The sequence below is a fragment of the Aplidium turbinatum genome, chromosome 12 (genome assembly GCF_918807975.1).
Source record: "Aplidium turbinatum chromosome 12, kaAplTurb1.1, whole genome shotgun sequence".
Classification (NCBI taxonomy): domain Eukaryota; kingdom Metazoa; phylum Chordata; class Ascidiacea; order Aplousobranchia; family Polyclinidae; genus Aplidium; species Aplidium turbinatum.
Genome location: NC_137483.1, coordinates 18,604,822 through 18,632,357, shown reverse-complemented (window position 1 = coordinate 18,632,357; position 27,536 = coordinate 18,604,822). Strand labels below are relative to the sequence as shown.

The window sequence follows — 27,536 nt, the reverse complement described above, 5'->3', positions numbered from 1 at the left end:
CAGAGACAGAATGAAAATGATCAACTGATTCTGAAATGTTCATCCAATCATTCCAATGATCCAGCGAAAGACAACTTCAGTCTTATTAGCTTTTCAAGCAAATGTTCCCCATTCAGTTGTAAGTTTTTGCATTCATAATTTTTTTGCTATGTTTACGTATCGGCTGAGATATTGCATGTTCTTTTCATATGGAAGTGCAAAATTTATAATCCATATTCATTATTCAATTTTATTTTCATTGCTGGCACGAAAATGTAAAGAGCGAAGAGTTCAGTTGTTTGAACTGAGCGACAAAAGTAAACACATGAATTTGACACCAACAAAAGGAAAAGATAACAAAACCAAAAGGTTTAAAATATGCATCGCTGAAGCAGTGTTTGGAAATTAATATTTTTAATTTGCACAGCCGCCAATGTTTAGTTCAGTTGTTTTTATTTCTGACCATCACAGCAAAACAATACACGTCAACATAGCAAAGGTTGAGAAAAAGGTAGAAGTGACAAAACACGAACGTTATAATGTGCTTGTGACGGAAGTAAGTTATTAAGTTGAATGAAATTTGGCACGGTCGCAACACCTTCAGAAAAATTTAAGATAGAAAGAAAAATAAAAGAAAATGTTACAAATAAAAACAACAGCTAATAATCTTATAGCTTTAGCTGATATTTTCAAGAATTGTATAAATAAACATTTGCTATGAAGATCGGCCATGGTACGTTATCAAGAGTGCTGATGGTCGTGAGGGGAACACATCTTGATGCAATTAGCTCATAGCAAAGAAGAGCAAGGCAGGCAAAGAAAATCCCACAAAGAAGTCCTACCACGGGCAAAGCCATTTCAGGCGCAACGCACCAGGCCTTGCACGACTCACAAAATAGTTACAACTTACTTATTAAGCTAGGAGTTAAATTTCAAAGGTCAGTCACTACCGTACTATAAAAAATGGAAGTGGCTATTTTTACACAATGAAGTGTTGCCAGAGTTAGGATTAAAATCAGGAAGAGTTAAGGTAAGGGCTAGAGTTAGGAATAAGTTTAGGGTTTTGATCTTTGCTCAGGACTAAAAAAAATCCAAATACAAGTTTTTGTTTTCAACAGCTTTAAACTTTACTCAAATTAGGGCAGAATTTCTTATCTGGCAACACTATTGAGTAGGGTGGTCCTTAGTTGTACACTAAAAATTTTTTTTTAGAAATTGGTTGGTCTGACCCTGCCAAAATGTTCCTTTTGGTTAAAAAACACTATGTGTAAAATTTCATTGATATTCATTAATGTTTAGAGGTGGCTCAATAGATCCGAAATTCCTCCCAGACGAAGTATAGAATGCATAAGTAGTAAGCACTTCCAGGCCTCGAAATTCGTTTTTGTTGACGGCAGACGAACGTGTCCGGTCTGAGCAGCTATCTCGGCGGACAAATTAAGTCTCACGGCGGACACACCAGTTTTAGCGTCGATCGTCATGCTTAATCACTTTATCTTGATAATTCTTCACCATTTGAGAACTATAGCTACGGTTTAGAAGGCTTGTTAAAATTGCAGTGAAGTCACTCTGAAAGGCTTTTATCAGACCAACGACCTGCGCTTGAAGAGCCCAAAGCGCCCTAAAGCGTCGTGTGGCTTTTTGCGTCACAATGCTCTGGGCACGAATCGGAAAACTTCTACACTAACGCTACTATTTTCTGCTGTGCAAAGTTTCACTAGGCTTTTTATTTAAGTTTATTTTTGCGTGTCATGTGAGCGAAAGTGAATTTTCCCTAGGCCTTTTCTTTACTGTAATATCAAAGCTTAAAAAATTTTGTAACCAACCTTGCCTTGTCAATATTACTCGGAGATCAAAGCCAGAGATTGTGACGTAAGACGTGAACTAAGTTGCGCGTGAATAGTGTAGAAGTACCGTACTCCCATCGATTTTTGGCGACGAATTCACCTTTGTTACGCTGATTCAATGTCATCAATCGTTGAAGCAACGTAAAAATCGAAAGTTTTCCTGATTGAATGGAAACTAAGGGTTACGATACAATATTCACATTTTCTAGATGCGTGCTAGAATGCGAGGGAAATTATATTCTCGCAACATTTGTTCGTAGTATGCAATGACGATTTGTATCGCTAGTTCCTGTGTTCTTTCTCGGCGGACAAATATGACCGATCTAGATGGTACTTCCCGCGGACATCACATGCTGTGACGGCGGACATGACCGCCGTGTCCGCCGTGAATTTCGAGGCCTGCACTTCCATAGTTGCTTTAATGCTCTTTGCCCAACACTCACATGCCTGGGTCCCCCACTGTGTTCCTTAACAGTGGGTATTAGCTGCTCAATGCTCATCAGAAAGGGTGTCATGATGACCAATATCACTTGTTGTTGCCCAGTAAGGTCTGCTTCAAGGTGTTAGGGAACTTTTTTGCGGTGGTCAGCAACTACTCTCAATGCAAACTGCAGTTGCTCCTCGACCTTTGTGAGAGGGCCAGAGAAATCCTCAACTAAGGCAGCGCCACGTTCAGCATGGTCGTTGGTGACAGCCAATGTGCTGATGAAGCTTTTTGCAGCAATGAAGCTAGGCTGATCCTTCCACGGAGCTGCCGGATATTCAAGGAAACCAACCGAAAGATGCAAGTTCTTAGAAGGAAGTGCTCCTCATCGTAAAGTCGATTACAGTCTTCTCTTGAATGAGGTTTAAGTCGATGGTTGCATGCTTCAATGGCTCTTCTTCCCCTTCTTTCTCTTTCTTAGCCACAATCATCTTGTCCTTGGTGCCATTATCCATAACGCCATCTTCTTCGCTGTAGCGTTGGATATGTCAGCATTAATCGTTTGATACTTCTGCAATTCACAGCAACGCTCGCTGTTGCCCATGCTGCTTCTATGTAGATGGGTGAAAAGAATATGTAGAGTTTCCGCAATCCTCGATGCTGGCGCCCTGTCAATTTGAACTGTGAACAAAACATCCAGACTTTGAAAGTGTAGACCACTTTTTCCATTCATTGATGCATGGCTCTGGGAGCTCCAAAGTGGATGCCTTGAGGAGTAACAGCTCAAAGAAAAATAATGGCCAGCTCCAGTAGTTCTAGGTAGTGATCTCTTAGCTGAGTGACTTTCATAGGGCCGTCTCCAAGACCTTCACCATCTCATTGTTGATGTCAACCACAGCATTGGCTGTATAATCATCAGTTGACGAGTCTTCTAATGTAGTCTGGTCAATAAACTGCCATCTTGTTTTGAACCGTTTGAACAAGAGAACATCAGAAGCTAATGAAGTCCACATGACTTCAGGAAAGGCTCAAGCAACAATCAGCTCCAAGACATGGTGGTGACACCCAATATGCAGAAATTCATGGCCAAGCATCTGCTCTAAAAGAATGTAGGATTGTAGGCTCTTTTGTGCCGACCAGTATTACAGCTGGTTATGTCGAAGCACATCCCTGGATCTGTGATTGGCCATTACTTGTGACTAGCACAGGCAGTCTGTCCGCGGTTTCAGTTCCAGTGAGATCTGGATTAAGCTTGCCATCCCAATGCACAATGATTGGGAACTGTAGGTCAAACAGATATTTAATTTTTTTCTGAGATGGCTTTACAAAGCTGCTGTCGTTGCCGCCTGATGCTGGATCAGTTCAGGGCTATTGGTTGGATTTCTTGTCCAAGACTTGGGACAGTTTCGCCAATTACCATCACAGCTGATTTGTCTGCAGCTACAGCTGATACAGTCTGACACCTTATTTCGGTCCAAAGTTGCCACAAGGTTTTGTGTAGCCACTTGTTTACACCCACGTTTTCAGGACATTTGTGTCATGCAGCTGGTACCGGGGCCTGCGACTGGATCTTCTTCCTCTTCGGTAATACTGCCACTTGTGCTGCTTTGTAGTACCGCCAGAGAATGTTGAAAGTGCGTATCCACTGCAGCTTTCTTCCTCTGGTTTTCAAGTCACTGCTCTATATTCCTTTTTCTGCATTCTTTCTTCTTCAAGGTATCATCCATTGATGTTATTACTCCACGGCATCTAGGTTCGCGTTGGGCAATCAGAAACTTTCATTCTTCCTCAATTGAAATCATCTGCAGCGCATCGGCATGGGAAATATCAAATAAATCTCCGAATGTACTTTTGAAAGCTGCTTCCTTATCTTGTTGAGTTGATGTCAGTCTTCCGGTGTTTTTCTTGATAGCTTTCCACTTTTTAACAAGTCCAGTTACCATACTTTTTTAATACTATCCTGCTTGTAGCGAATGGGAATCTTTGCCCGATTCCAAAACCCTTCTACATTTTCAACACTCAACAGTCTTAGTAGCAGAAGCATGGACAGTTTCATTCAGCTTGTTATGGTTATACAGAAAGAAGCATAAAACCTGTATGTTGGAGGGGAGTTTGGAACCTTTAATATCTTCCCCATAATTCTCAATTAAATGCACATGTTTACGTTTTTCATAAGCCATCAATAACAAATGTGGAAGAAAAAGACGGCATGTAATCATTACATATTCCTGAGACTCCTTATTTGAGGGAAATTTCAAATCCATTGAGCCACCTCTAAACATTAATGCATTTCAATGAAATTTTACACATGATGTTTTTTAACCAAAAGGAACATTTTGGCAGGGTCAGGTTAGTGAAAATGAAAAAAAAGTTTATAAGGACCACCCTACTATTGAGGCTATTCTTACACTATATAGTGTAAATATAGCTACAGCCTAAAAAATTAAAAAAAAAAAAAAAACGATAAAGACAACTTATTATGATGCTATAACTTAGAGTGAGCAGTTGTCATAACTGCAGAGAGAAAAACATACCACACAAAAAAAGAAACAAACTTGGAGGCAGACTTACACTAGTGATCACGTTAACCCTATATGGACATTTGTGACAGATCTGTTGCGTTTCAAATTATCGCAATTTATTTTACTTTAAAAGCATTCATAAGTTTTAATTTTGAAGAATTTGATTCTGTGGCATCTGACTATAGTGCTATTTCATTTTGGAAACACTGCGGTCTCGCTTCACTGATTTTTTCGAACACAAAGTTCTTTGAGTCAGGTTCATAGCAACAGCAGCTTAGCCTAGCTGTTCTCTCGTAAAGTTTTGGATTTTCAGATCACCCAGGTGCGTTGGATTTTTTGTTTTATTTGAAAATAAGACTGTTGGAGTAGTTGATAACAAAATATTTCATAAATGATGTTTATATATGCTACAGTCATCCTAAGTTCAAACGTAACAAATCTGTTGACTTCGTCCATCATGCAACTGTTTTTTTGACCTCAAAACTTTTGTTTTGTTAGATTTGTAATCAATAAAGTTTTATTTTCATAGGTGCAAAATGAAGGCATGATCTTTTTGTGGAAAAACTCGGTATACAAGACCAGTTGGTGGAAAAAGAAAAGATGAATGTTTTGATATTTTGGAGTCTGACACTAAGAATGTTCCAGTAGTGGACCCTTCTACCTTTGTTGATGTGCCAGATGACAGCTTTAGTGATTCAGGTAAGTTTTATACAAATAAACACTATCAGTGAACACGTATAATGGCTGGCCTTCCATATAACCAAGCATTAACTCAGCTTTAGTGGACTTTGTCACAAAAGAAACTTACACGTACTGCAAAAAAATCCATTCCATGTTGTAATGATAACCAGTGGCCCACACGGCGACGACAACTAAAAATATAAATCATACCTCTCTACTATCAAACTGATGTGTTCGATATATACTCTGATGGTAAAAAGGACTCTCCACCATGCTCTCTTGAACCACATTGAGTTTTGTATTTGTTTGAGAATGTCTCACTTTTTTCTCAGTCCCACAATAGGTAATGTTTGTACAATGCATAATTGCATATGTATGTCAAATTCATAAATGGAAAATAATGGTGATTCTTGTCATTTACTTTTATACTGCAGCTTTGTAGTATTTTTCCTTACTCTTTTACAACTTGTTATTTTTAGATGAAGGCATAATGGAATCCATCAATCCACCAACAAGGACAACCAAACCATCCTGTTCAATTTGGAGCTGTGTAAGAAAAAGTCCTTCCATGAGAAACACCCCTTCGATGACCACTGTGCGTGAACAAGCTGACCCACATTTCATCACCAGCCAATTACTTCAAAATGTTATATGATGAAGCTATTGTGGAGCAGTCCTATTTGTATTTGGTCCAGTTAGACCCTTCCAAACGTCTCGGAAAAACAGCTAAGAAGTTTGCATATATATTTACAAAAAAAGGGGATTATGCAAAATGTCTGGCTGGACAAGCTGCCTATACTTTTGTTAGAAGTGTGAAGAACACCTTTGCATAGACAAAACGAAACACTGTTTTGAAATTCCACAAAAAATGAACAATTTTGTGCTGTTTGAGTGAAAATAAACTAGTTGCTTGTTACTGTTTATTGTGTGGTTTTGTTGCTAGAGCGCCTGACGTTACAGATCTGCTACGTTTCAAAATTCTGTAGGTAGTGCGAATGTGCCTGACGTAACAGATTTGCTACGTTTGAAAAAAAATTAAAGTACTTGAAAAAAAAAAAATTTTAAAATACAACATTTTTTGACTGGACTAAAATGTTTTCAAAAAATAGAAAAAAATTTTTTTTTTTAACTAAACAATAAATTTGTCCATATAGGGTTGCAAGCTAACTAAAATATAAACTCAAGCAAAATTAGACTGAGTGAAGCTTGTATGATATTTGAAGATCATTGGTATAGCCCACAATACCAATCCAAAGTTTGTTAAAAATGGCGTCTCCATGAAAAGCAGCTTATTGCTATGATAGATGTTACATTGTAAGAATACATGCATGTATTAAACAGCATGCTGTATACTGAATAATTTATGTGGTATCAGGGGTCGGTCTTAACTTTTTTTTTCACTAGCCCACCGGACTAGTTGCTCCCCGTTTTCACTAGCCCGCACGATTTTTCACTAGTCCGACCAGTTTACTGACTTTTCACTTGTCTGATGACGTATTAAGATAAGTGTTTTGGCTTAGACTGAAACTAACTAAAGTAAAGGCTTTCAGATTTCAGTACACACAAGAGAGCAACAATACGCACAAAAACACCTTCTCGTACTACAGACGCAAACAATGTAATTTTAAAACATAAAAAATAAATGTGGCATGCGGTGTGTGCTTATTATTTATTTATGTTGTAATATTACATTGTGTGCATCTGTAGTACGAGATGACACGCCACTCGCCAGGGTGGTAAATACATAGGCTAATATTCATTCACTGTCAAAAGAAGTGGACTATTGGATGGATTGCGTTTGGTTAGGCCCCTACCGTCAGACCTGTCTGGCTTGTTGGATCAGCATAACTCTTTAGGTCACGGAGGCACACGAGCTTTTCAACTACGACAAGGTAGCAATTCAAAGAGGGAAAAAAACGAAATAAAAGTCAAATAAAATATTGTTTGTAAAAATGTTCAAGCTTGGAGACGTATTAATGTTACATAGTGACACCGGCGAATATTTTCACTAGCCAATCGGACTAGTACTGCAATATTTCTACTAGTCCGCGCAAATTTTCACTAGCCATTGGCTAGCGGACTAACTAGCGTTAAGATCGAACTCTGGGTGTCAATAATCATGTTTTGGAAAATTTAGATTGACATAAACAAAAGCTGGAGCTGGTATGCTATACAAGTCTCCACCCTGGTTAAAAATACCTTTCAGTTGTACATCGGAATTGACCAAAAATATAGGGTGAAACTGCTTTACCTTTGCTTTACTGTTCACACACTTTGCCCTATATATATATCTTGGTTGATTCCAATCTTAGACATGTATTTTTGTCATAGCATTTATGACCAGGGTGGAGACTTGTACACCAGCTCCCAAATGCTCATGCAAAGTTTTTTTTTTGGGTCATGGCTCAGAGCATTGTTTGACAATGTAATAATAGTAAGAACATTGCAGGGTTTTTAACACTTCAACTAAAATTAGGCAGTTTTGATTTGTTGACTATTTAAATGTATTTAGAATAATTAATTGTGTCTAAATCGTTAATTTATGTTTTGGGATGTTGTAAACCAAAGTTGATAGTAGTAAGGGTTGTAATGAAATTGAGATTAATTTAGCAATCTTAATATGCAATGCATGTTTAGAAAATTAGCAATGCAGTAACAGCAAGATCTCTTAAAATTGATTCAAAGGTTTGCAAAAAAGTTAAGAAACCCGCATGTGTGTTAAAGTTATAAGATGTGACCGCACAGTGCACACTGCACATGCAGCATTTGATGTGGCTGCATTCTGTTAAGAACCACTGGTCTAACACTTCAACTGCTTTTTTCAAAAGTTGGTTATATGTTGTTCTTTTCAATTTTCCATTTTGAATGAAGACAAGAGCTTGTAATGGAGCCTATGTGTTGTGATTAACTGCAATTTTAACAACACAATTTACACTTCGCAAAGCAACAACAACCTTTTATGCTTTTATCAAGAAGTTATATTTTTCTTTTGCAGGCTGAAATATCAAGGTGTAAGGTTGGTGCAGGTAGCACCATTTCATTTTCTTAATAAGTTGAATGTAAGATCTAATAAGTCCGGTATGAAGGTGGTTGCTCTAATCAGGTGAGCTGAATTTATATCAGCCTGTTTAATAAAATCTCAGAAATTTCATTCTTTTACACTTTATCAATTATTGCTCTGTGATAAAATATTTATATTATTTAAATATTTTCAAGGTTGCTCTGTTGACAATTTTTGTGCCTTTTTTTCACTGTCTTGGTGAGACCTTATGTGTTTGTTTCTCACAAGGGTATCATATACATTTTTCACAATACTCGCATAAAGAATTTATTTTAAGAAACGTTTTTTCCAAGCATGAGAAGGATGGTCTGTATGCAATTGAACATAACTTAAAATTGCATAAGCCACAAACTATGTCAAGGCTGAGAAGTAACTTTTTCACAGTACGTGTAGTAAATGCGTAGAATAATTTACCACCAACAGTCTTAAATGCACCTAGCTGTAATGCATTCAAGGCAAGGCTTGACAAGCACTGCAGCAGTGATCCATTGAAATTTACCTTGGAATCATCTTATGGTGTATATATATATTATAATATATTAAATGACAGTACTATTGTGTATATATGTATTTTTCATGTATTTATTATATCATCATCATTATCAGCCATTGTTGTTCCACTGCAGGATGAAGGCCTTCCCCATATCTTTATAATTTTGTCTGTCTTTGCACATTTGTGTCCAGTCCACTGTCCAGTGTTTTATTATATATGACCGTATTTTTTTCATTTTCTGCTCCCACTAATATCTCTTCTAAAGGTTTATCTGTGTTATCAGATGTTATTGATGGTAAGAGTTGTTAGTTATGAGACTAGCTGTTAACCTAATTAACAGCAAATGCGTTATGTATATCAGAATGATGAAAAAGCACTTCAGTGCTTACAACATCAAAATAATTACTATTAATATTTATTAATGCAATGAAATTATGTGTTTGTATTTTTATAGTGGCGGAAAAGATAGTTGCTACAACATGGCAGAGTGTGTCGCCATGGGCCACGAGATAGTAGCTCTTGCTAATCTGCAGCCTCAAGAAAGTGGTGAGTATCTTCAATCAAGAAGTACTTCTGTTGCCATTATTCCCCTGAATATCATTGCTAGTACAGTAGTACAAACATCTTAATGTTTCACTGTGAAAAATCACATTTCAAGTACTTCCGTTGCTCTTACAATTTAATTTTTTATTGTGAATTATTAACTTGTTTAAACTACCATTTAATAACTTTACACCTATGCTCTAAATGTAACTACACTATTTCCTTTTAGTAACTGTTTCTTAAATATATAATATGTTTAATCATTTATTTTAAATTGTTGTTGTTACAAAAGTCTCTCACTTTGATGAACAACCAGATACTATTCAAACCATTATAATATAAATTTTGATTCTCGCTTTGACAGAAAGTTCAAATGCAAGCTTGAACTAGCTCAACATTTTTTTCTCACTGAATTTGCATTAGTTGCCTTGCCAAATGACATGAATGTATCAAGCTTAAGCTCATTCTATGTGATTCAGGTGAGATTGACAGTTACATGTACCAGACTGTTGGAAGTGAAGCTATGGATATGTACTCGCAAGCAATGGACCTTCCTTTGTATCGAAAGCAAGTAACTTTTTTGCACTGTATTGTGTATAATGACGAATTTGTATACGTTTTTGTTGTGTCCAGGTTTAAGTGTGGTAGTTGAAGATGAGATTGCATGTATATATCGAACTTAAAAATTGTGGCCACTCAGGGTGACTTTTTAAGCTGCTTTAGAGTGTACCAAGGGGCCATGTTGTGCTTATTTGGAAACAAAGTGTTTGAGACTCAAAATTTCAAAGACCAGTTAGTTTGAATGTATTTGTTGGATTTCTGCTTTATCTAGGTCGGTTCACAAGTGTGTTTATGCAATTTCAGAACAATAAAGGGATATTCAAAAGTAAAACAAATGACATACACTCAAGACGATGAAGACGAAGTTGAGGATTTATTCCAACTGTTACAAAGTATTAAAGTTAGTTTTCAGTAATTTAGCTTTCCTCGTTTTTCACAAATAAAGTCAATGAAACTATAAAGAAACTGTCAACATGTTCAATCAACGCAACAACTCAATCCAATCATCAACCCACTCTTCCCAAAGGAGCAAGCTGGCTTCTGGCAAGGAAAATCCACTGTGGATCAAGTCACACTCTTGACCGAAGACATCAAGGATTGTTTTTAGGCAAAAAAGGAGGCCGACGCTGTCTTTTTAGATCTTACAGCTGCCTACGACACTATATGGCACCATGGCCTTACAAGCAAGCAGCTTCACCTGCTTCCAAACCGACAGATGGTTTATATGATCATGGAACTTGTCAGAAATCGAAGCTTCACCCTCACCACCGGCAACTTACGGCGAAGCAGACTGAGACTCCTGAAAAATGGCATCCCACAGGCATTATTCTTGGCTCCACTTCTCTTCTTCACTCACAACCTGCCCAGCACAGTCTCCACAAAATACACATATGCAGACGACGTGGCAATTCTTCACTCCGTAAAGTCGTGGGGAAACCTTGAAGACACCCTGAGTCAAGACATAAAAACCCTCTCAGCTAATCTCCAGAAATGGCGACTGAAACTCAGCGAAACCAAAACTGTGGCTGCAGCTACCCATCAACATAACCGGGAGGCTGATCATGGGCTGAATGTCCCAAACAACAAAAATCATTCTCCTGCTCCGAAGTAAAATACCTCGGGGTGATATTAGACAGATTGCTCATGTATTTCCACCATTTGGTGTCACTGCGCAAGAAACTGTTGTTGCTCGGCAGGCTCCAGCTGGGGAGCGAGTACTGATACTTTGGGGTCTGCTACTATTCGGTGAGACCCATTCGGTGAGTTCCTAACCTCTAACCCCTAACCCGAAAACGGCAATGATGATTAGGCTATGGTACCCGATAATTTAAAAAAAAATTGAAAAAATCCCCCATTAAGGGATCGGACTCACCGAAACGGGCCATCCTGGATACTTTGCGTATAGCAGCCTTCACCCTTGTCTACTCCTCAGCAGAGTACTGTGCACCTGTTTGGTGCCTTAGTGCTCACTACCACAAGATCAACACTGCCATCAACAGCACTCTGCGCAAAGGGACCAGGTGTCTGCATCCCACACCATTGGACAATCTTCCCATCTTGCTGGCACCCAACTTGCTGAGCTTCGTCTCAAAGAAGTCACTCTGTCTCTCGGTCGACGGGCATTGAAGCCCAACCATCTTCTCTATTTCAAGATTTCTGCTCCACCAAGATAGCACCCCCATCAACTGAAATCAAGACACCCATGCCTGCTAGCTACTCAACTTCATCAACGAAGCTGATGGACAAAACATCTCTGTGGCTAATGGCCCTGTAATGGGGGGACCATAAATGGAACTCTCAATGGAAGTCAAACACCACCAGATTCCATTTGTTCATCCCCGACGCCGACACTTGTCCCACCAGCCTGACCCTACAAAGACAGACGTTGGTGTGCCTCAACCGTCTCCGTGCGGGAGTCAGGATTTTTCGCTCCACTGAGGAATGGCTTCTTTTTTTAGTTGTAAATGTAGTGGCTGAGGAACAGACCGCAGACCACGTCATTTATAATTGCACCATCTTCAAGCCATCTGATGGAGTGAAAGGTGTGTGACTGTGCGTGTCTCGGATGATGAAACACAAGACTGGCTGCTTTCTAGTAGCCTTGTAGCTGAGTACGGGAACATCGTGAATCTGAGGTGGTAAAAGGATAGATCCTCATCCCCAGAAGCTTACACAATGACGACGAATGCAACTTAATTCAGCTTACTGGTTGATCTGGACAATTCCTTTATTTGGCCTGTAACGCCTGGAAATGAAGCAAAAGTTGTAAGGTTTGCAACTTGCGGATGTAGCTTTTTGTTCAAAGCATTGCAGTTAGACAACAATTCAACAACCGAAAATTCACTCTGTCATTTTTGGGCGGTGTCAGTGGTTCAAAGCCTATACATTCTACAAGTACTGTACGAAACTACCAGCTCTCAAGGAAGCTTTCTCAGTCCGAGAATAAAGGTTACCAGCACTCTCATGAATGCTCTTACTGGAGAAATATATATTCGGTGGCTTATACCTGGTATTCGAACCTCCATTTTTTAATGTGTTGTTTTCATTTAGCATAATCATATAGTAGAATACATAACTTCAACTATATATATATGATATTGATAATGTATTTTATCATATGTAATTTTAACTCAAGTTGATCAACTCACTTTCTCCGCTTAAATTCGACCAAACTTATCGGAATTAAAATGGCCGAATTGAACATAGTTGACTGTACTTCAAAGTTTTGATTAAGCATAGGATCAGTTTAATGTGAAAAGTGACATCAATACAACAGTCAGTACATTAATTAACCTTGTATTTTATCTTCAAAAAAGCAAAGAAATATTTTTTTTTACACTTAATAGGAAAAATAATGTTTACTTTAGGCCAAGATTGACTTCAACGGAGTGTCATGTGGGGCAGTGTTGTCAGATTACCAACGAATTCGTGTCGAAAACGTCTGTGCTCGTTTAAATTTGGTTAGTTTATCTTACCTGTGGCGTCGTGACCAAAAAGAACTGCTCAAGGTGAGACAATACAATTGTAACGTGTGTTTTCTTATCTTTTTGTTTGTCGTGCGTCACACAGCCGTAGCCCAGGGCATTTTGCTTTTAGGAAAGGGCATTCGAGTAGATGTTGTATCGTTTGCTCCTGTCCACTTTTACAGCTTGTGCTTCCCAAGGAATACCCCAGTGTCACATTGATCAGCGTTTTACATCTTTCAACACCAGTTCTTGGCCGGTTGAAGCATTTCCAATACTTCCAGGGTTCACGCTTTCCAGAAGGTACTGGTAGGCCTACTGTAGGAGAGACCTCCATATTGGCTGATGTAGACCCGGCTGGCAGCTCCTCCTTCTAGTTGGGCGACCCAGTGGGACAACTGTCGCAAGGAAACTTTTTCTTGACTTCAGTCGCCCGCGTACTGGGGTTTGGCCATATAGTGGGTGTCTTAAATCCATGTCCTGACAAGATCTTTCCTCTCTGCTGGTCACGCTTCTTATGTTGGGAGGAGCACTTCCTGACAGAATTGTTGGTTTGAGACAGCCTGTAATCAAACAGCAGCTTTGGTTCAATATGTGGTGGACACTCTTGGCATGTGCAATGTGCATGTTCCCCAAACTGGGCAGGCATTTTCTGCAACTGAATAGCATAAGGTTAAAGCAGTAGACCGTATTGTATCCGGTAAGGCACCACCCTAATCAGAGTTTCCTTGTTTGTGTAAGATTTTATGTCGAAAAGCCACCTTAGCTCTTACTTTTTTGATATGGGATTTGCTTGTGAGGGACCTGTCTAGTTTGACACCAAGGTATGTGGGATTGGTACAGTGTGCAAGTTTGGTTCCATTTCAGGAAATGTTTAGTTGGCGTGATGGATCTCGGGATCTAAGGTGGAATGCCCAATCTTGGGTTTATTGGGGCTGGTACGCAATGCATGTGGTTCTCTTTGTAGTATGTTGTCAGCCCGTCCAAAGCATCGCTGAGTACTCTCTTTGTGAAAGTGAAGTGTTTGTGTTGCGTATTTATTTATACACAGATCGCTAGCGTATAGAAAGAATCTTGTACCAGGATGGATTGGTTGGTCGTTAGTATAAATGTTGTACGAGATGAGGGCTAAAACACCTCCTTGTGGCAGACCATTTTTTGCTGTCTCTACTATTTTTGCCACAAAAATAAACATTAGAAGCGACGATTGCTAAGCAACGATTGTATCAGCTGAGTGAATCAAAAGTTTTTGGTGATATTGAGGATCTTTGACATGATGAGACGATGGTTGACCTGCGACCTGCCACGTCGCACCTGCCACGACACGACACCCTGCGACCTGCCACGACACCCACGACCTGCCAACCACGGTCTCCACAAAATACGCTTATGCGGACGATCTGGCAATTCTCCACTCCACAAAGTCGTGGGAAAATCTAGAAGACACCTCGAGCCAGGACATGCAAACCATCTCAGCTTATCTCCAGAACTGGCGACTGAAACTCAGCGAAACCAAAACTGTGGCGGCAGCTTTCCACCTACACAATCGGGAAGCTGATCGTGAGCTACATGTCCACAACAACGGAAAACCTCTGTCCTTCTGCCCCGAGCCAAGGTATCTTGGGGTGACATTAGACAGATCGCTCACATACCGCCACCATTTGGTGTCACTGCGCAAGAAACTGACATCCCGCGCTGCATTACTGAAGCGCCTGGCAGGCTCTAGCTGGGGGGCGAGGGCTGACACTTTGCGAATAGCAGCCTTAGCCCTTGTCTACTCTTCAGCAGAGTACTGTGCACCTGTCTGGTGCCGCAGTGCTCACTGCCACAACATCGACACTGCCATAAACAGCGCCCTGCGCACAGTGACCGGATGCCTGCGTCCCACACCATTGGACAATCTCCCTATTCTCGCTGGCATCCAACCTGCTGAGCTTCGTCGCGAAGAAGCCACTCTGTCCCTCGGTCGACGGGCACTGGAGCCTAATCATCTTCTCCACCACAAGATCTCTGCCTTCCCAAACGGGCACCCCCGCCGACTGAAATCAAGACACCCATTCGTGCCAGCCGCTCGGCTTCTGATCAACGAAGCTGACGAACAAGACATCTCTGCGGCTACTTGGGCGGACCATAAATGGCATTCTGAATGGAGGTCAAGCACCACCAGACTCCATTCATTCATCCCCGACGCCGACACACGCCCCATCGGCCTGACGCTGCAGAGACAGGCATGGGTGCGCCTCAACCGTCTCCGTACGGGCGTCGGGCTTTTCCGCTCAACCATGCACCAATGGGGAATGGCTTCTTCCTCCTCCTGTGAATGTGGTGCCGAGGAACAGACCGCAGACCACATCATCAATGACTGTACCATCTTCAAGCCACCTAACGGAGTGGAAGGTCTGCGCGTCATGGATGATGAAACTAAAGACTGGCTGCTCTCTAGCAGCCTTCCAGTGTAGTCCGGGAACATCGTGAATCTGGGGTGGTAAAAGGATAGACCCTCGGCCCCAGAAGCTCAGACGACGACGACGACGATGGTTGACAGTCATACGCTGCAGATAGATCTTCAAAGACAGCTCCAGTGACGAAAACCCTCTTCATTTTCTCTTATGACTCGCAAATAAAATTAGCACCACAAGCTTTTCATCATAAAATTGACTATATACGTATCTATGTCCATTAATTTACTGTTGAATGTTTTCAACCAGTTTTGATATTTGCAGGAGATGATTGACTACAATGTGGAAGCGATATTGATCAAAACTGCTGCACTTGGGCTTGTTCCAAAACTGCATTTGGGAAAAACAATAAAAGAATTACAAGATCATCTTCTTACATTGGTAAGAGCGACAATAGTTTTTGTGACAGCCAGTGCCAACAGCAAATAAAGCTGCATCATAAAATTTTGACAAAGATCATCCTTGTTAAAAAAAAAAGGCAAGATATTTTTTATGCCAGATACTGCTCTTTCAAATTGGTGCATGCGCGAGGGTTTCAGTTTGATGAAAATACTTTTGTTTGCAGGAACAGAAATACGGGAGCCATGTTTGTGGAGAAGGTGGAGAGTATGAAACGTTTACCTTGGATTGCCCTCTTTTTAAGAAAAAGATTGTGATGTTTGTAACATTGTTGTACCAATAAGTCATAACTTTTTACTGTACCAATAAGTCGTTATAGCTTTGACAGGGCGTGTGCTTAGTGATGTTTAAAAGCGTTCTCCTTTTTTATATTCAAGTTAATTATTTGCAATCTTTTCATGCGTTTTTCAAGCAGCGTCAGGAGTTAAAATAAAATCCAAATTAACCAAAATACAAAATAAGATAACTTTGTGTCAAATGTTTTTTGCAGATTTATTTTAAGGTAGAAAATGTCTCGGTACGTCCTCATTTGTTTGGTGATGTGAAAAACTCTCCGTTGAACAAAGCTTGTAAAAGCTTAATTGCTAAATAGTACATGATAAACCAAACATTTTAATTGAGGTTAACATTTTCAGCGATGACAGTGAGACTGTAATGCATTCAAATGATGGAGTCACTCAAGTAGCGTATCTTCATCTCAAATCGTTGCATCTCGAAGACAAGCCAGCTTCTACAGTTGAATTGAAGCCGACCAAACCCGCCTCCGCTGTAGCTTCATTGCAACAAAGTCATGATGACAGTGACTTGGACATTCAAAGTGTCTCTCAGGTACTTGGAGTTTTGTTTCTTTTTCTCAATTCATTGACTTCGAGCAATCAAAGCACTTTTTAATCTTTTATATAAAGTTCAAGACGATAATTGTTGGCTGCCAGCTTTCTTCCCAGACACCAAATCAGTCGTTTTTTACATTGATTCAACGTCTGTAGACGTCTACAGAGGTTGAATCAATGTAAAAAACGACTGATTTGGTGTCTGGGTTGTTCTTGTTGTAAGAGACTCTGTTGTATTTCAGCCGGCGTTTGAATGGATACTAGAGGAAACATCCCGGAAGAAAAAAGAAGAGACTTCCACTCCTTTTCAGTTGGCATCTATAACCAGTCGTGGCTTCTATTCCAGCGTTGGGAATCTTGTATGTCTTGCCTGTGCCAACGCTTCAAACGATGAGATACAAGCATGCACAAAAAGCACTTTCACTCATCTGCTAGGTAAGGCGTTACACGTTTGAGTTGAAGATAATTGTCATACAAGTGATTTCAATATATCAGCTGCATAGCTGAGCCATGGAGCGGCACTCGAAAGGACGCCGGTTCGATACCGCTCATGAGTATGCGGCTGTGTCTTCGGCAGGATACTTAAAGGCATGCTTGAAGGTGGACACAAAGATTGGCTTCCTTGCCTTCCCGTCCAATTTAAATCTTCAACCACCAACATCGGGAAGCCTGGATACGACAAAAAGTCTCCTCCTAACTGAATACACAACGTGGTGGAGTCGCAACAACGTCTGACCAACGTTTGGAAGATACTGGTTCGATTCCCACTGGAGACTTGATTTGCATTGTTTGAATTTTAAGATGTTTGGTGCTAATTTCTTCAAAATACCCCAAGTTGTTCAACAACAATGAGGTTTTACTAAAATTCGTCGAGTTGTTCATTTACGTTTTGCAATAAAATTTATTTGGTTTCAGGGCTGCTTCAAAAACAAGGCCATGCACCATCGGACCTGGTTTATATTCATTTGTTTCTTTCCAACATGTCTCATTTTGGAGTAATCAACTCTGTTTACAAGACATTCTTCCCCACCAATCCCCCAGCAAGAGTCTGTATTTCGTCTCCATTCCCTGCCAGTGTTTCCAGTTCGGATAACAAAATTGTTCTATTTCAACTTGACTGCGTGTCGTATTCCGAAAAGTCTAAAACCGACGTCAAGAATTTACACGTCCAAGGTATATCTCATTGGGCCCCAGCAAATGTAGGTGAGTAGAATAAAACTGATCAGCGTCTTTTATCACTGATTCACCGTCTGTAGAGTCTACACTACAGTGTGGACTATTCTTCATTCACGTTGCTAGTTTAACCTAACATATCACTTTGAATTTCATTGCCTTACATTGCTAGATTTTTTCAAATTGATATATAATGTAAAGAATTTGTTAAGAAGCCTATCGTATCGGTTGTTGGTTGGGCCATTTGTTTGAATTTCTAAAACTCTGCAGTAATGTACGCGCATTAGGGTGTTCCATTTCAAAAAAGTTTTTTTGTAATAGTGATTATGAGATGGGATTTTTGGTCAAACGAAGTATCCTTTTTTAATTTTTGACCAACTCCAATTTTTTGAGGTCCCACACCCCCCTTGAAAAATAGAGAAATACCCCCCTATTAGACATTAAAGTCAAATGTTTGAATGGTCATAACTTCTGGTTAGAATGTAATAAAACCATCATCTTTTCATTAATTCTGCATAATTTTTCATGCTAAACAAGATTACATGGTTTTTAAAATCGTAAAATAAAAAATAAAAAAAAAATTTAAAAATTGCAAAAAAATTAGATTTTGATACTTTTTTTGAAACAAAACTTGATAATGGCATTCACTACTTAGAAAATAATACAAAGAATTTCAATACACTCCAGAGGTAACTTAGAAAATACAAGATAGGAAAACACAAAAGGCTAACCAAAGTTTATGTAAAACATTCACGATAACGTAGCCTACTAAATTTTCGTAATAAACTTGTAACATGCTAAACCATAACTAAACATGCATTCTTATTGCATCATTGCAACCACATATTGGCGAATATCATTGTCAGTCTTTTCAATTGTATATCATCATCATTGGCATCTGTGCTATCCTTGACTCGTTTTTCGATGACACATCGTTTCAGCAGTCCAATGACTCTTTCATTGTTCATCTGACTGTTTTTGAACGATCTCCATGCAGCCGGTGTGCCCAATGAAAGACATGGAGAACACTGACTGGTGACATCATAAAATGAAATGAGTGTCTTTTTACCTGATAGCGCAAGCATTGACTCAGTTTTTTTGGTATCTATTGGCTTTGTTGCAATCTTGCTGACGTTTTGTGGCAAAATTGGTGGTTTATCAGAATGAGATGCCAGGGTGACATTTTTGGGGAAACCCACAAGCTTCCATTCCTTATAAAGCTTGGAATTCAATTGCATACTTTACAATAGCATGATCAGACGCTGCCATCAAATCTCTATTGGGAAGTGTAATGGCTGGTCCGTTTACAGCACTAAGGTGGGAAAAAATTGAAATAAACATTGGAGCATACACATCAACTATAAATTGGCTGGTAGACAATCCAGCAAGTTAGGTGACATTGAGTGCAAATGGCTTAAAAAGTAGAATACGAAGATAGCCGTTGGTCAAACAGCGAGTATGATGGACACTGGGCAGCCTCCTGTGCAACGAACAATTATATTGTTTCAACTCATCAGGAATGTCCTGGAATGTTGCACAACTTGGGACTAAAGGTGCGTCTACACGACGACTGTTTTCTTGCTTAAGCTAGCAAAACTTCTTGTTTGTTTAAGTCAGTGGTTCTTAACCTTTTTTTCCCCAGCGCCCCTTTTCAGAGATTTCCATAGTCTGGCGCCCACCATAATATAAGGGCTGTAGCCTACTAAAGATGATGCGTGATACAGTGAAGCTATATCGGATTCTGCATTGTAGCGCTGTGCAATTAGAAAATGAAAACTTAGCTTGTGAGAATATGGTAAATTTACTTAAAGAAACACATTCACATTTATTATTACTTCAAGGAAATAGGGGCAGTATTTCACTCAGTTCTCATTTACAACATGCATGTGCCCCAAACAAAAAACTCAAAATAATAACCGTAGGCTAATAATAAGATATATATAAAAAAATGCACTTTGAAAAAGCAGGAAAAATGTATTAAATACATTGTATTTAATGACTACCTTGGGCCTGGTGAGAATTTGCTAACTTAATTATATCAGGTTCAATATTTGATAAACAGAGCCTCAGATCACCCCTTTTACATATTTGCAGTCTATTTCTCTGCTTAGTTAAGAGTTGCAAGACTGAACTGAATCCCTTCTCTACCAGGTATGATGAAGGAAACGCTAACAGCAATAACTTGATTTTTTCCCAAAGATGAGGATATTTAACGTGTTCCTTTGGCCAGAAAGCTTCATAGCCAATCTGCTGAAACAACACTTCACTTTCAAAGTCGTTTTGCAAGTCTATAAGTTCTTCAACTAGATTTGGATCAGAATTGTTTGCATCAGCCTGAAATGGATTCACAACCCACTCTGGTATTTTTAATTCTTTGAGATCTTTAAATCTGATCACCAAATCTTCTTTCAATGCTTGAAGATGAGAGGAATAGCAGTCTAGATCAGTGTCTGACAAACATGAATCATCGGTTTGGTTTTCCTGTAATCCTCTTTGCCGTCCAAGATGAGGCCTAGCGTTTGGCTTCCTATAGCGACGTCCACGCTTGTCGGATGGTGTTGTGCATTGTGCTGTATAGGTCAACATAGAATGCTCTGAGAGAGAATCACTACTTCCCTTGTTAAACACAATCTCTATACTGTATATAGCTCCTCATCCTCGGTGGATTCTCGTACCCCCAGCAGAACTACTAAAGCAAATTTGCAGTGAGGAAAATAACGTTACACCTTCTGAATGTAGCGCCCCCTATAACGCCCCCTGAATATTTCCGCCCCTCTAAAAGTTAACAGCGCCCACTAGGGGGCGGTAGCGCCCAGGTTAAGAACCACTGGTTTAAGTTAATCGCACTTTGTGCCGCTTACTTTTAAGAAACTGAGCGAGTAAGCGAGTGCCCGAGAAAAAATACGCTCCTAGAGCGAAAAACTGGGCGCTTAAGTGAGTTCTCTTGCTTAGAAATCTTTTCGCGGCAAAACCTCAGGTCTACACTCAGTAGTCTGGCTGCTAGTCAAGCAACTAGGAAGTTTGTAGTTGTTGTATTGTAGTTGATGCTTCCAGTGTTCTCTGGCCACGCCTGTTTCTAACTTTTTAACTTCACTAAGGTGTCGGAACACTTCTTTCTGAAGTAAATTGCGTGTTTGCAACCTTATCTTTTTGCAGCATTTTTTACACAAGTTGAGTTCAGTTGCTTTTATTTCTGACCATGATCATCACAACAAAAATAACACACGTTAACATTTATTTATTATAAAGTGCCAGCTCACTGCGACTGCCGACTAATTGTTAAAAAACAGTTGGTTTACTTCTTGCTTTGGCGCGAACTTTTTGAAACGTGACGTCATTGCGGTTGAAATACTCACGTGACCGCGTTCAAGCAAGCAAAATCTTTTTTTGAGATTGTGAGTGTAGACGAAACAAGCTTAAAAACTAGCTTAAGCAAGAATTTCTAAGCAAGAACACTTTCTCGTGTAGACGCACCTTAAGAGTAAAGCTTGGTCAGCTCTTATGAATTTGTTGCCTGGAGTTGATGTTGCTATCTTTCCCAAAGAAGAATTTTTTTGGTTTTCTCTGATGGCTTAATTAAAGTATCTCTGTAATTTTGCAGTTCATCAACCATTAAGTGATTTTTTGTTAGTTGGCTAATGAAATTAAACACAGCTCCATTACTTAAAAGATCCGGTGATTTTGTATTGCCATCAATAGCTGTTATGACATCTCCTAACAGCAGCTCAATGCAATGATACAAACATTCAAGTGATATTACATCGTGGCCGTATTTCAGATTGCAATATTTCACGATTATTGTCACTATTCCTTTTTTTGAGCCTGTGGTAACTGCAGTACTGTCAGAAATTACTCACAAGATATTTTGCATGTCATCGATTGCAACAAGCTTTATTTTATAGATGTAAAACTTGCCTCCCCCTAGCACTTTCCTTTTCCCTGAACATTTTGAGGGCAATGAAAAAGCAACCATATATAAAATTGGAAATAACAGCCACTGCCAGTCTTTCCCGATTGAATAGCTTTTTTCCATCGAAACAAAGCTGATGGATAACAGCATTCCTCAATTTCAACAAACCATCATCAGTGATCTTCTTTCTATATGCAATGGCATTGCGATGCCATGTTGAATGACTTGTCATTGCTGATGGTGCTGATTGGAATAATAAGACTACCAGTATGCGTTGCGCAATTGTAACTGAGAATCCAAAGTCGGACTTGGTAGAGCTACGTCTTGAGACAGTAAATCAACGTGTAACTCAGCTGGGCAGATAATGGAAATAGTAAGCGGCTGTTCACAGCGGGAAGGACCTATTTAACGAAGGGATTATAACCGAGTTTTCATTGGATAAATAGAAGGTGCACGTCCAACAGTGCAATGCCAGGATTTCGGTGTTATGCAATTGTAACATTAATTACGTGAAATACAGCAAAGAAGCGATCAACTTGGAGCAGTATATATCACTAGTGACTTGCAGTGTCACCTACGGCATAGCAACAGATGGAAGTGGGGGGTCGTTTTATCTGGCGAACGTACCTTAAATCACAGATTTTTGCTTGTAAAGTCAGGGGTCGTCTTATATGCCGCGAAATACGGTATTGTAATTTTTTTTGAAAATTTGAAAAAAAAAAATTTTTTAAAATTACTCTAACACCTTAAAAACCATGTAATCTTGTTCAGCATGAAAAACCATGCAGAATTATGAAAAGATAAGGGTTCTACTACATTCTAACCAGAACTTATGATCATTCAAACATTTGAAATTTATGTCTACCGAGGGGGTATTTCTCTAAATTTCAAGGGGGTCGTGGGACCTCAAAAAGTTGGAGTTGGTCAAAAATTTAAAAAGGATACTTCGTTTGACCAAAAATCCCATCTCATAATCACTATTACAAGTGTAATTTCAAAAATTTTTGTCAAAATGGAACACCCTAACGCGCATACAAAAATATTGACGCCGTCAGCGTAAACGCAAACGTTCGAAAAACCATACGCCGTATGCGTCAACGCAATTTGTAAACAAATTTGGCGGCGTCAGCGTCAGCGCATACACTAGCGTAAACTCGTTTTGTTTGCTAGGTACCAAACAGTCACACGTATATACCACTCGAAACAAACAAGTTTTATATTGAATTTCTACGAAGAAACACAAGCATCTGAAAGTGTTCATCTGACATTTCGCTACGTTTTGGTTTCAATATGTTTTTGCCCATTGAAAACATTCTTTCAACTTATTCAAAATTTGGAAAGTTTGATACAAAAATAATGCAAACAACAGCTAAGACATTAAAAAGTATGCGTTGACGCTATTCGCTAAAAAACCGCGAAAACTTTACGGCGTAGCCTCAAGCGACAACTATCCAAAAAAATGTGGCCGTAAGCGTTAGCGTAAACAAAAATTCTACGCCGCAAGTCTACGGCGTAGAATTTGCGGCGTATACGTACAATCGTACATCTCTGTATCTTATTGTGGTTACATTGGTACGCTTTTATCAAGAAATGTGCGTCTGAGAGTATTTTTAAACTCGTTTTTTTGGATTTAAAGTTACTAAGTTTGTTCCAAAGACGTACTTTCAATGTAAATTTAATCTCTATAAATTAACCCCCTTTCAATCATTTCTGTTGATTTTACATCAAAATAATGTTTTCAGGACCATACAGTCAGTGCATTATGGTGAAAGATACAGCGTTTGTAGCGGGACAGATAGCGCTAGTGCCCGGTAGCATGCTAATAACTGAAGGAGGTATATCCGGTGAAGGAAGGTTGTCCATTAAGCATGTTAAAGTAAGTAGAATGTCTCTTTTTCAATACTGAAATGTTTTTTTGCGTTGTGAAAAAAAAATCTTGGTCTTTTAATGTAATTGAATAAGGGTGTAAATGCTTAAAAGGTGTTAGTAGACTGGAATGTATGTGAAATACCAATTCCGATTTGGATTATCTCAATGCATACAGTGTAAACATTATTTTTTTGCATGTTTGTTTCAGTACTTATCACTTAATTTCTACAATTTGTAAGACTATTTGTTGTTTAATTAAGTTTCGCTTTTAGCAGCATGATCGTTGCTTACTTCACAGTGTAGATTTTAACGACCTGTTTTAGTCTGATGCTAACATCAGACTAAAACAGATCGCCTGATGTTTGACTGACGCCTGATCGCCTGTTTTATCCTGATGCTAGCATCAGGCTAAAACAGATCGTTAAAATCAACACTGTGATATTAGTTGTTTGTTTTGTATCACATGCATTTACAATATAGAATATACTTTTTGCAAAAAACGTGATCTTTTTTATATGTTGCAGAGCATTGTCAACGTGATGGGGTCCAAACTTGATATGAAAAACATAATGCAATGTGTTTGTTATGTCAGCGACAGCAAGAATATTGAAATAGCTCATGCTATTTGGAAGTCAGCTACTGGTGGTGATAAAGGTGCTGCATGTGCATTTCTGGAGTAGTTTAAACAAAAAATACTTTTAATACTACAAAAAGTGCTCAATGCCAAACAAAGCAAATTACATCAAATATATTACTACTTCACTATTCACTAAAAACCTCCACAGCATGTTTCACCCTAAAAGAGGGATCATCACAAGGTCCTTATTTAAATATATACAAATGATAAATAGATTCTATTTGAATAAGGACCTTTTGATGATCCTCCTTTTAGGGTGAAACAGACTGTAGAGGTTTTTAGTGAATAGTAACTAATACTATATTTGATGTAATTTGCTCTGCTTGGCTTTTTGCTTGGCATTGAGCACTTTTTGTAGTGTTAAGAGTATTTATTATTGTTTAACTATATTTGATGTGCAATCGTTTATATGCCCTCTCTACCATATTTCAGTGCTGACACCACTGCTGTCTTGCCACGCTGGTGGCTTAGAGTCCGACTTTATGTCGTTCATATATCATCGAGAATGATATTGTGTCAATGGCACTGCTCCGTTCAAGTGGTGGATCGTCTTCATCACACAACCATTCAAACAAAGGGTTTGGCAATGAATCTACGCCTAAAGGTTTCGAATACTATTGCTGATTCACGCTTCAACTCGCCAAGTGCTTTTTTATTGCAGTGTTGCTCATTTCAAAACGAGCTTTGTCATTACAGAGTTACTTGAAAGGATAGTATATGTCACTGTGCCAGCTCTACCGCGTGCAGCGTTGATCGAATGGCAAACAATCGCCTTGACGCATGCGCAAACGGTCTCTAACGACGAAGAGAGCGCGAGAGTTAAAACTGTATCTACTCTTACTCTCTGTTCAGGTGAGCTAAACAATGTTTGGTATTTACGCTAGAGTACTTTGGCAAACAAAGAGAGGGAAATTATTTTCAAGCTGTCGTCGTACCTGTCATGTCATGGCCAAACCATAAGAATATTCTACTGTGCTATAGTTAACAATGGTTATGAGTTATGACCAATACGACATTCTGCAGTGTTCTTTTCTTCACACCCCGTTTTCTTCCTATGCAATTATGCCTATACTTAAAAGATTGAGCCACTCAAGTGTAGACCTTTGTTTTTTGCAATGAAATGTTCCAGTTATCGATAGGTTGTTTTTCACGTGTGGCACGCCCCTTCCAACTGCCATTGTTGGATTTTCCCACACATCACCGTAAGCACACTAAGCAGTGAAAGTCGCCACTTGTCCAATGTCCATCGCTTCAATATTTGGCAATGACAATGTGCTGCAACAGTTGGGATTTGTCTAACTGGGAATTTGTAATATCTTTGCATTATCTGAACCATCTCAAACGTTACATAGAAAGGTCTACCTGGCGTCAGCATAAGGTTGGGTGCTCACCATAGAATAGAGAGCTAACTATCGTGTCTATTGTGGTAAAAGCTTAACATAATAAAAGATTTAGCAAAGAAAAGCATAAGTGACAAGGAAAAAAAGTGTGGTTTACAAAAAAGAGAGACTAATATTTTAGAAAGTGTTGTTTTTTTTCCGTACCGCTTCTTTGTTATACCGCTTCTTTGTTATAACTTACCTATGACTACGTGAAAGCTTTGACAGTCTATCGTTGTCAATTCTTGCTACACTCAACTGCCTATAAACAATCTTAAATGTTGTTACTTTTACGTAGAAAAATCCGGAAAATTGGTTATTTCTGACGTTGCGTTGGATTTGTTTGAGAAACTGAGGAACCGGCTGGAGAAATCCGGATCCAAGTGGGATGAGATCTTGATGGTTCGTTTGTTTTATACCAAGAAGAACATAACATCTCTGGATTGCCAAGGTTGGTGTCACAGTGGCAGACGTTTTGTTTGATTCAAATGAAGTTTCTTGGTGAAAATTATCATTTCGCAGACTTCGTTGCGAACTTGCCCATTTGTTTGTATGTGTTTCGTCGATTAACGTGAAAAGGGTCGGCACATTCTGGCCCGGCCGACTTGGCGCGAGACTATTTAGTATTTGCGCTTCAAATTTAAAATAACTTTTTTTTTTTACTTTTGTAGCTTGATAATGCTTTGTAATGGTACAAAAATTGTGTTTTAAGATCTTTCAAAATTCAAATTACATTATTATAGCGTTGTTATCTGCTAGGACTGTTTATCAGTCCGAGGATAAAGATTTCATCAATCAAACACTACCCCTTTCTTGATGATCCCATTTCTACAACCTTCTTTTTCAGATGTTCTTCAAAAGTTGACTGCTCATTTCGGTATCTTGCCAAGTATCAGTTGCATTCCTGTGCTGGAGATATCTGACGGCAACACAACCTCACCGATGGCGGTCGTTTGCCTGAACGTCGCACCAACACTATAATGTAGCATTTGGTTGTTGAGGGCAAAGGTCAACGCCCTTTGACAAGATATATCTGAATCCTCTGTTCGCTTATATTTTTCGACAATAATACGTTTTGCATCGAAGACCTGATCGGGACTCATTTTAGCTTTGTTTTTCCATGGCTACAGCCTCAAGCTATGCAGTTGTTAAAGCTTAAAAGGTGCTAACAAAGCATACAAAGAAGAATGTCTTTTGAAGTCCTTGTGGGAAGGTGATATAAACTGAAAGTACCGATACTGTATTTTTGGTTGGTAGCCTATAAACTATTATTTGTCTTAATGATTTTTCATTTCAATGTGCAATTGGCTTCCATGTGAATAGTTCTTACTTTTTCTAACAATCCAACCAACATTTGATATTCGATTTTACCACATTCTTTGATTTACGTCCGTACAGTCATTGTCTATCGGATAGACGGCTCTATCGAACTGCCCGTCTATGCTATTGCTAATCGCCACTTCTATACTGCTCATTTATTGTTATTTCTCGTGATTGACTACGTAGACCAGGAGTGTTTAAAGTTTGACTTGCCGGACGCTTATGGCCGAAATGCATTTTTAAATGGCGCGTGCCTGTTGCAATATGTTAGTTTTGGCCTGCAAACACCCATAAATCATACCAATCCAACGTGAAGTTGTTGTGTTTTTCGGAGCAATACTGGCAGCACTTCCTTACAGACAGAGAAAAAAAAAACGTTTGAGATAGTGATGTCAACCGCGCAGTGTACGCGGTAATGCAACGGGGCGAAATTTTCACTCTTGGAACCGCATTGTGCAGAAAAAAATGTAAGAATATGACCCAAAA

General features: G+C 39.2%; 1 protein-coding gene across 2 annotated transcripts; it reads left to right on the top strand.

Annotated features, from left to right (window-relative positions):
* Positions 1-27,365, top strand: LOC145780877 (uncharacterized). Of its 2 annotated transcripts, XM_082592528.1 has the most exons (16): positions 1-118; positions 8,449-8,556; positions 9,462-9,553; positions 10,030-10,117; positions 10,415-10,511; positions 12,979-13,119; positions 15,798-15,914; positions 16,099-16,190; positions 16,568-16,760; positions 17,005-17,197; positions 17,678-17,965; positions 23,588-23,721; positions 24,239-24,368; positions 25,048-25,203; positions 26,029-26,181; positions 26,578-27,365. In XM_082592528.1, exons 1-16 carry the CDS (start codon positions 102-104, stop codon positions 26,709-26,711), a joined length of 2,133 nt encoding a protein of 710 aa, XP_082448654.1. In that variant the 5' UTR covers positions 1-101; the 3' UTR covers positions 26,712-27,365. The 2 variants fall into 2 exon arrangements, with proteins under 2 accessions (XP_082448654.1, XP_082448655.1); XM_082592529.1 differs by lacking the exons at positions 1-118; positions 8,449-8,556; positions 9,462-9,553 and having other exon boundaries at positions 10,415-10,503.
* Positions 27,366-27,536: the final 171 nt, after the last annotated feature.

What these genes read in the sequence shown, in the direction of transcription:
- LOC145780877 (XM_082592528.1), top strand. An exon ending in AAGGTGGTTGCTCTAATCAG is followed by an intron (nt 8,557 to 9,461) that starts GTGAGCTGAATT and finishes GTATTTTTATAG; the next exon opens with TGGCGGAAAAGATAGTTGCT. An exon ending in TTGGGCCCCAGCAAATGTAG is followed by an intron (nt 17,966 to 23,587) that starts GTGAGTAGAATA and finishes TAATGTTTTCAG; the next exon opens with GACCATACAGTCAGTGCATT.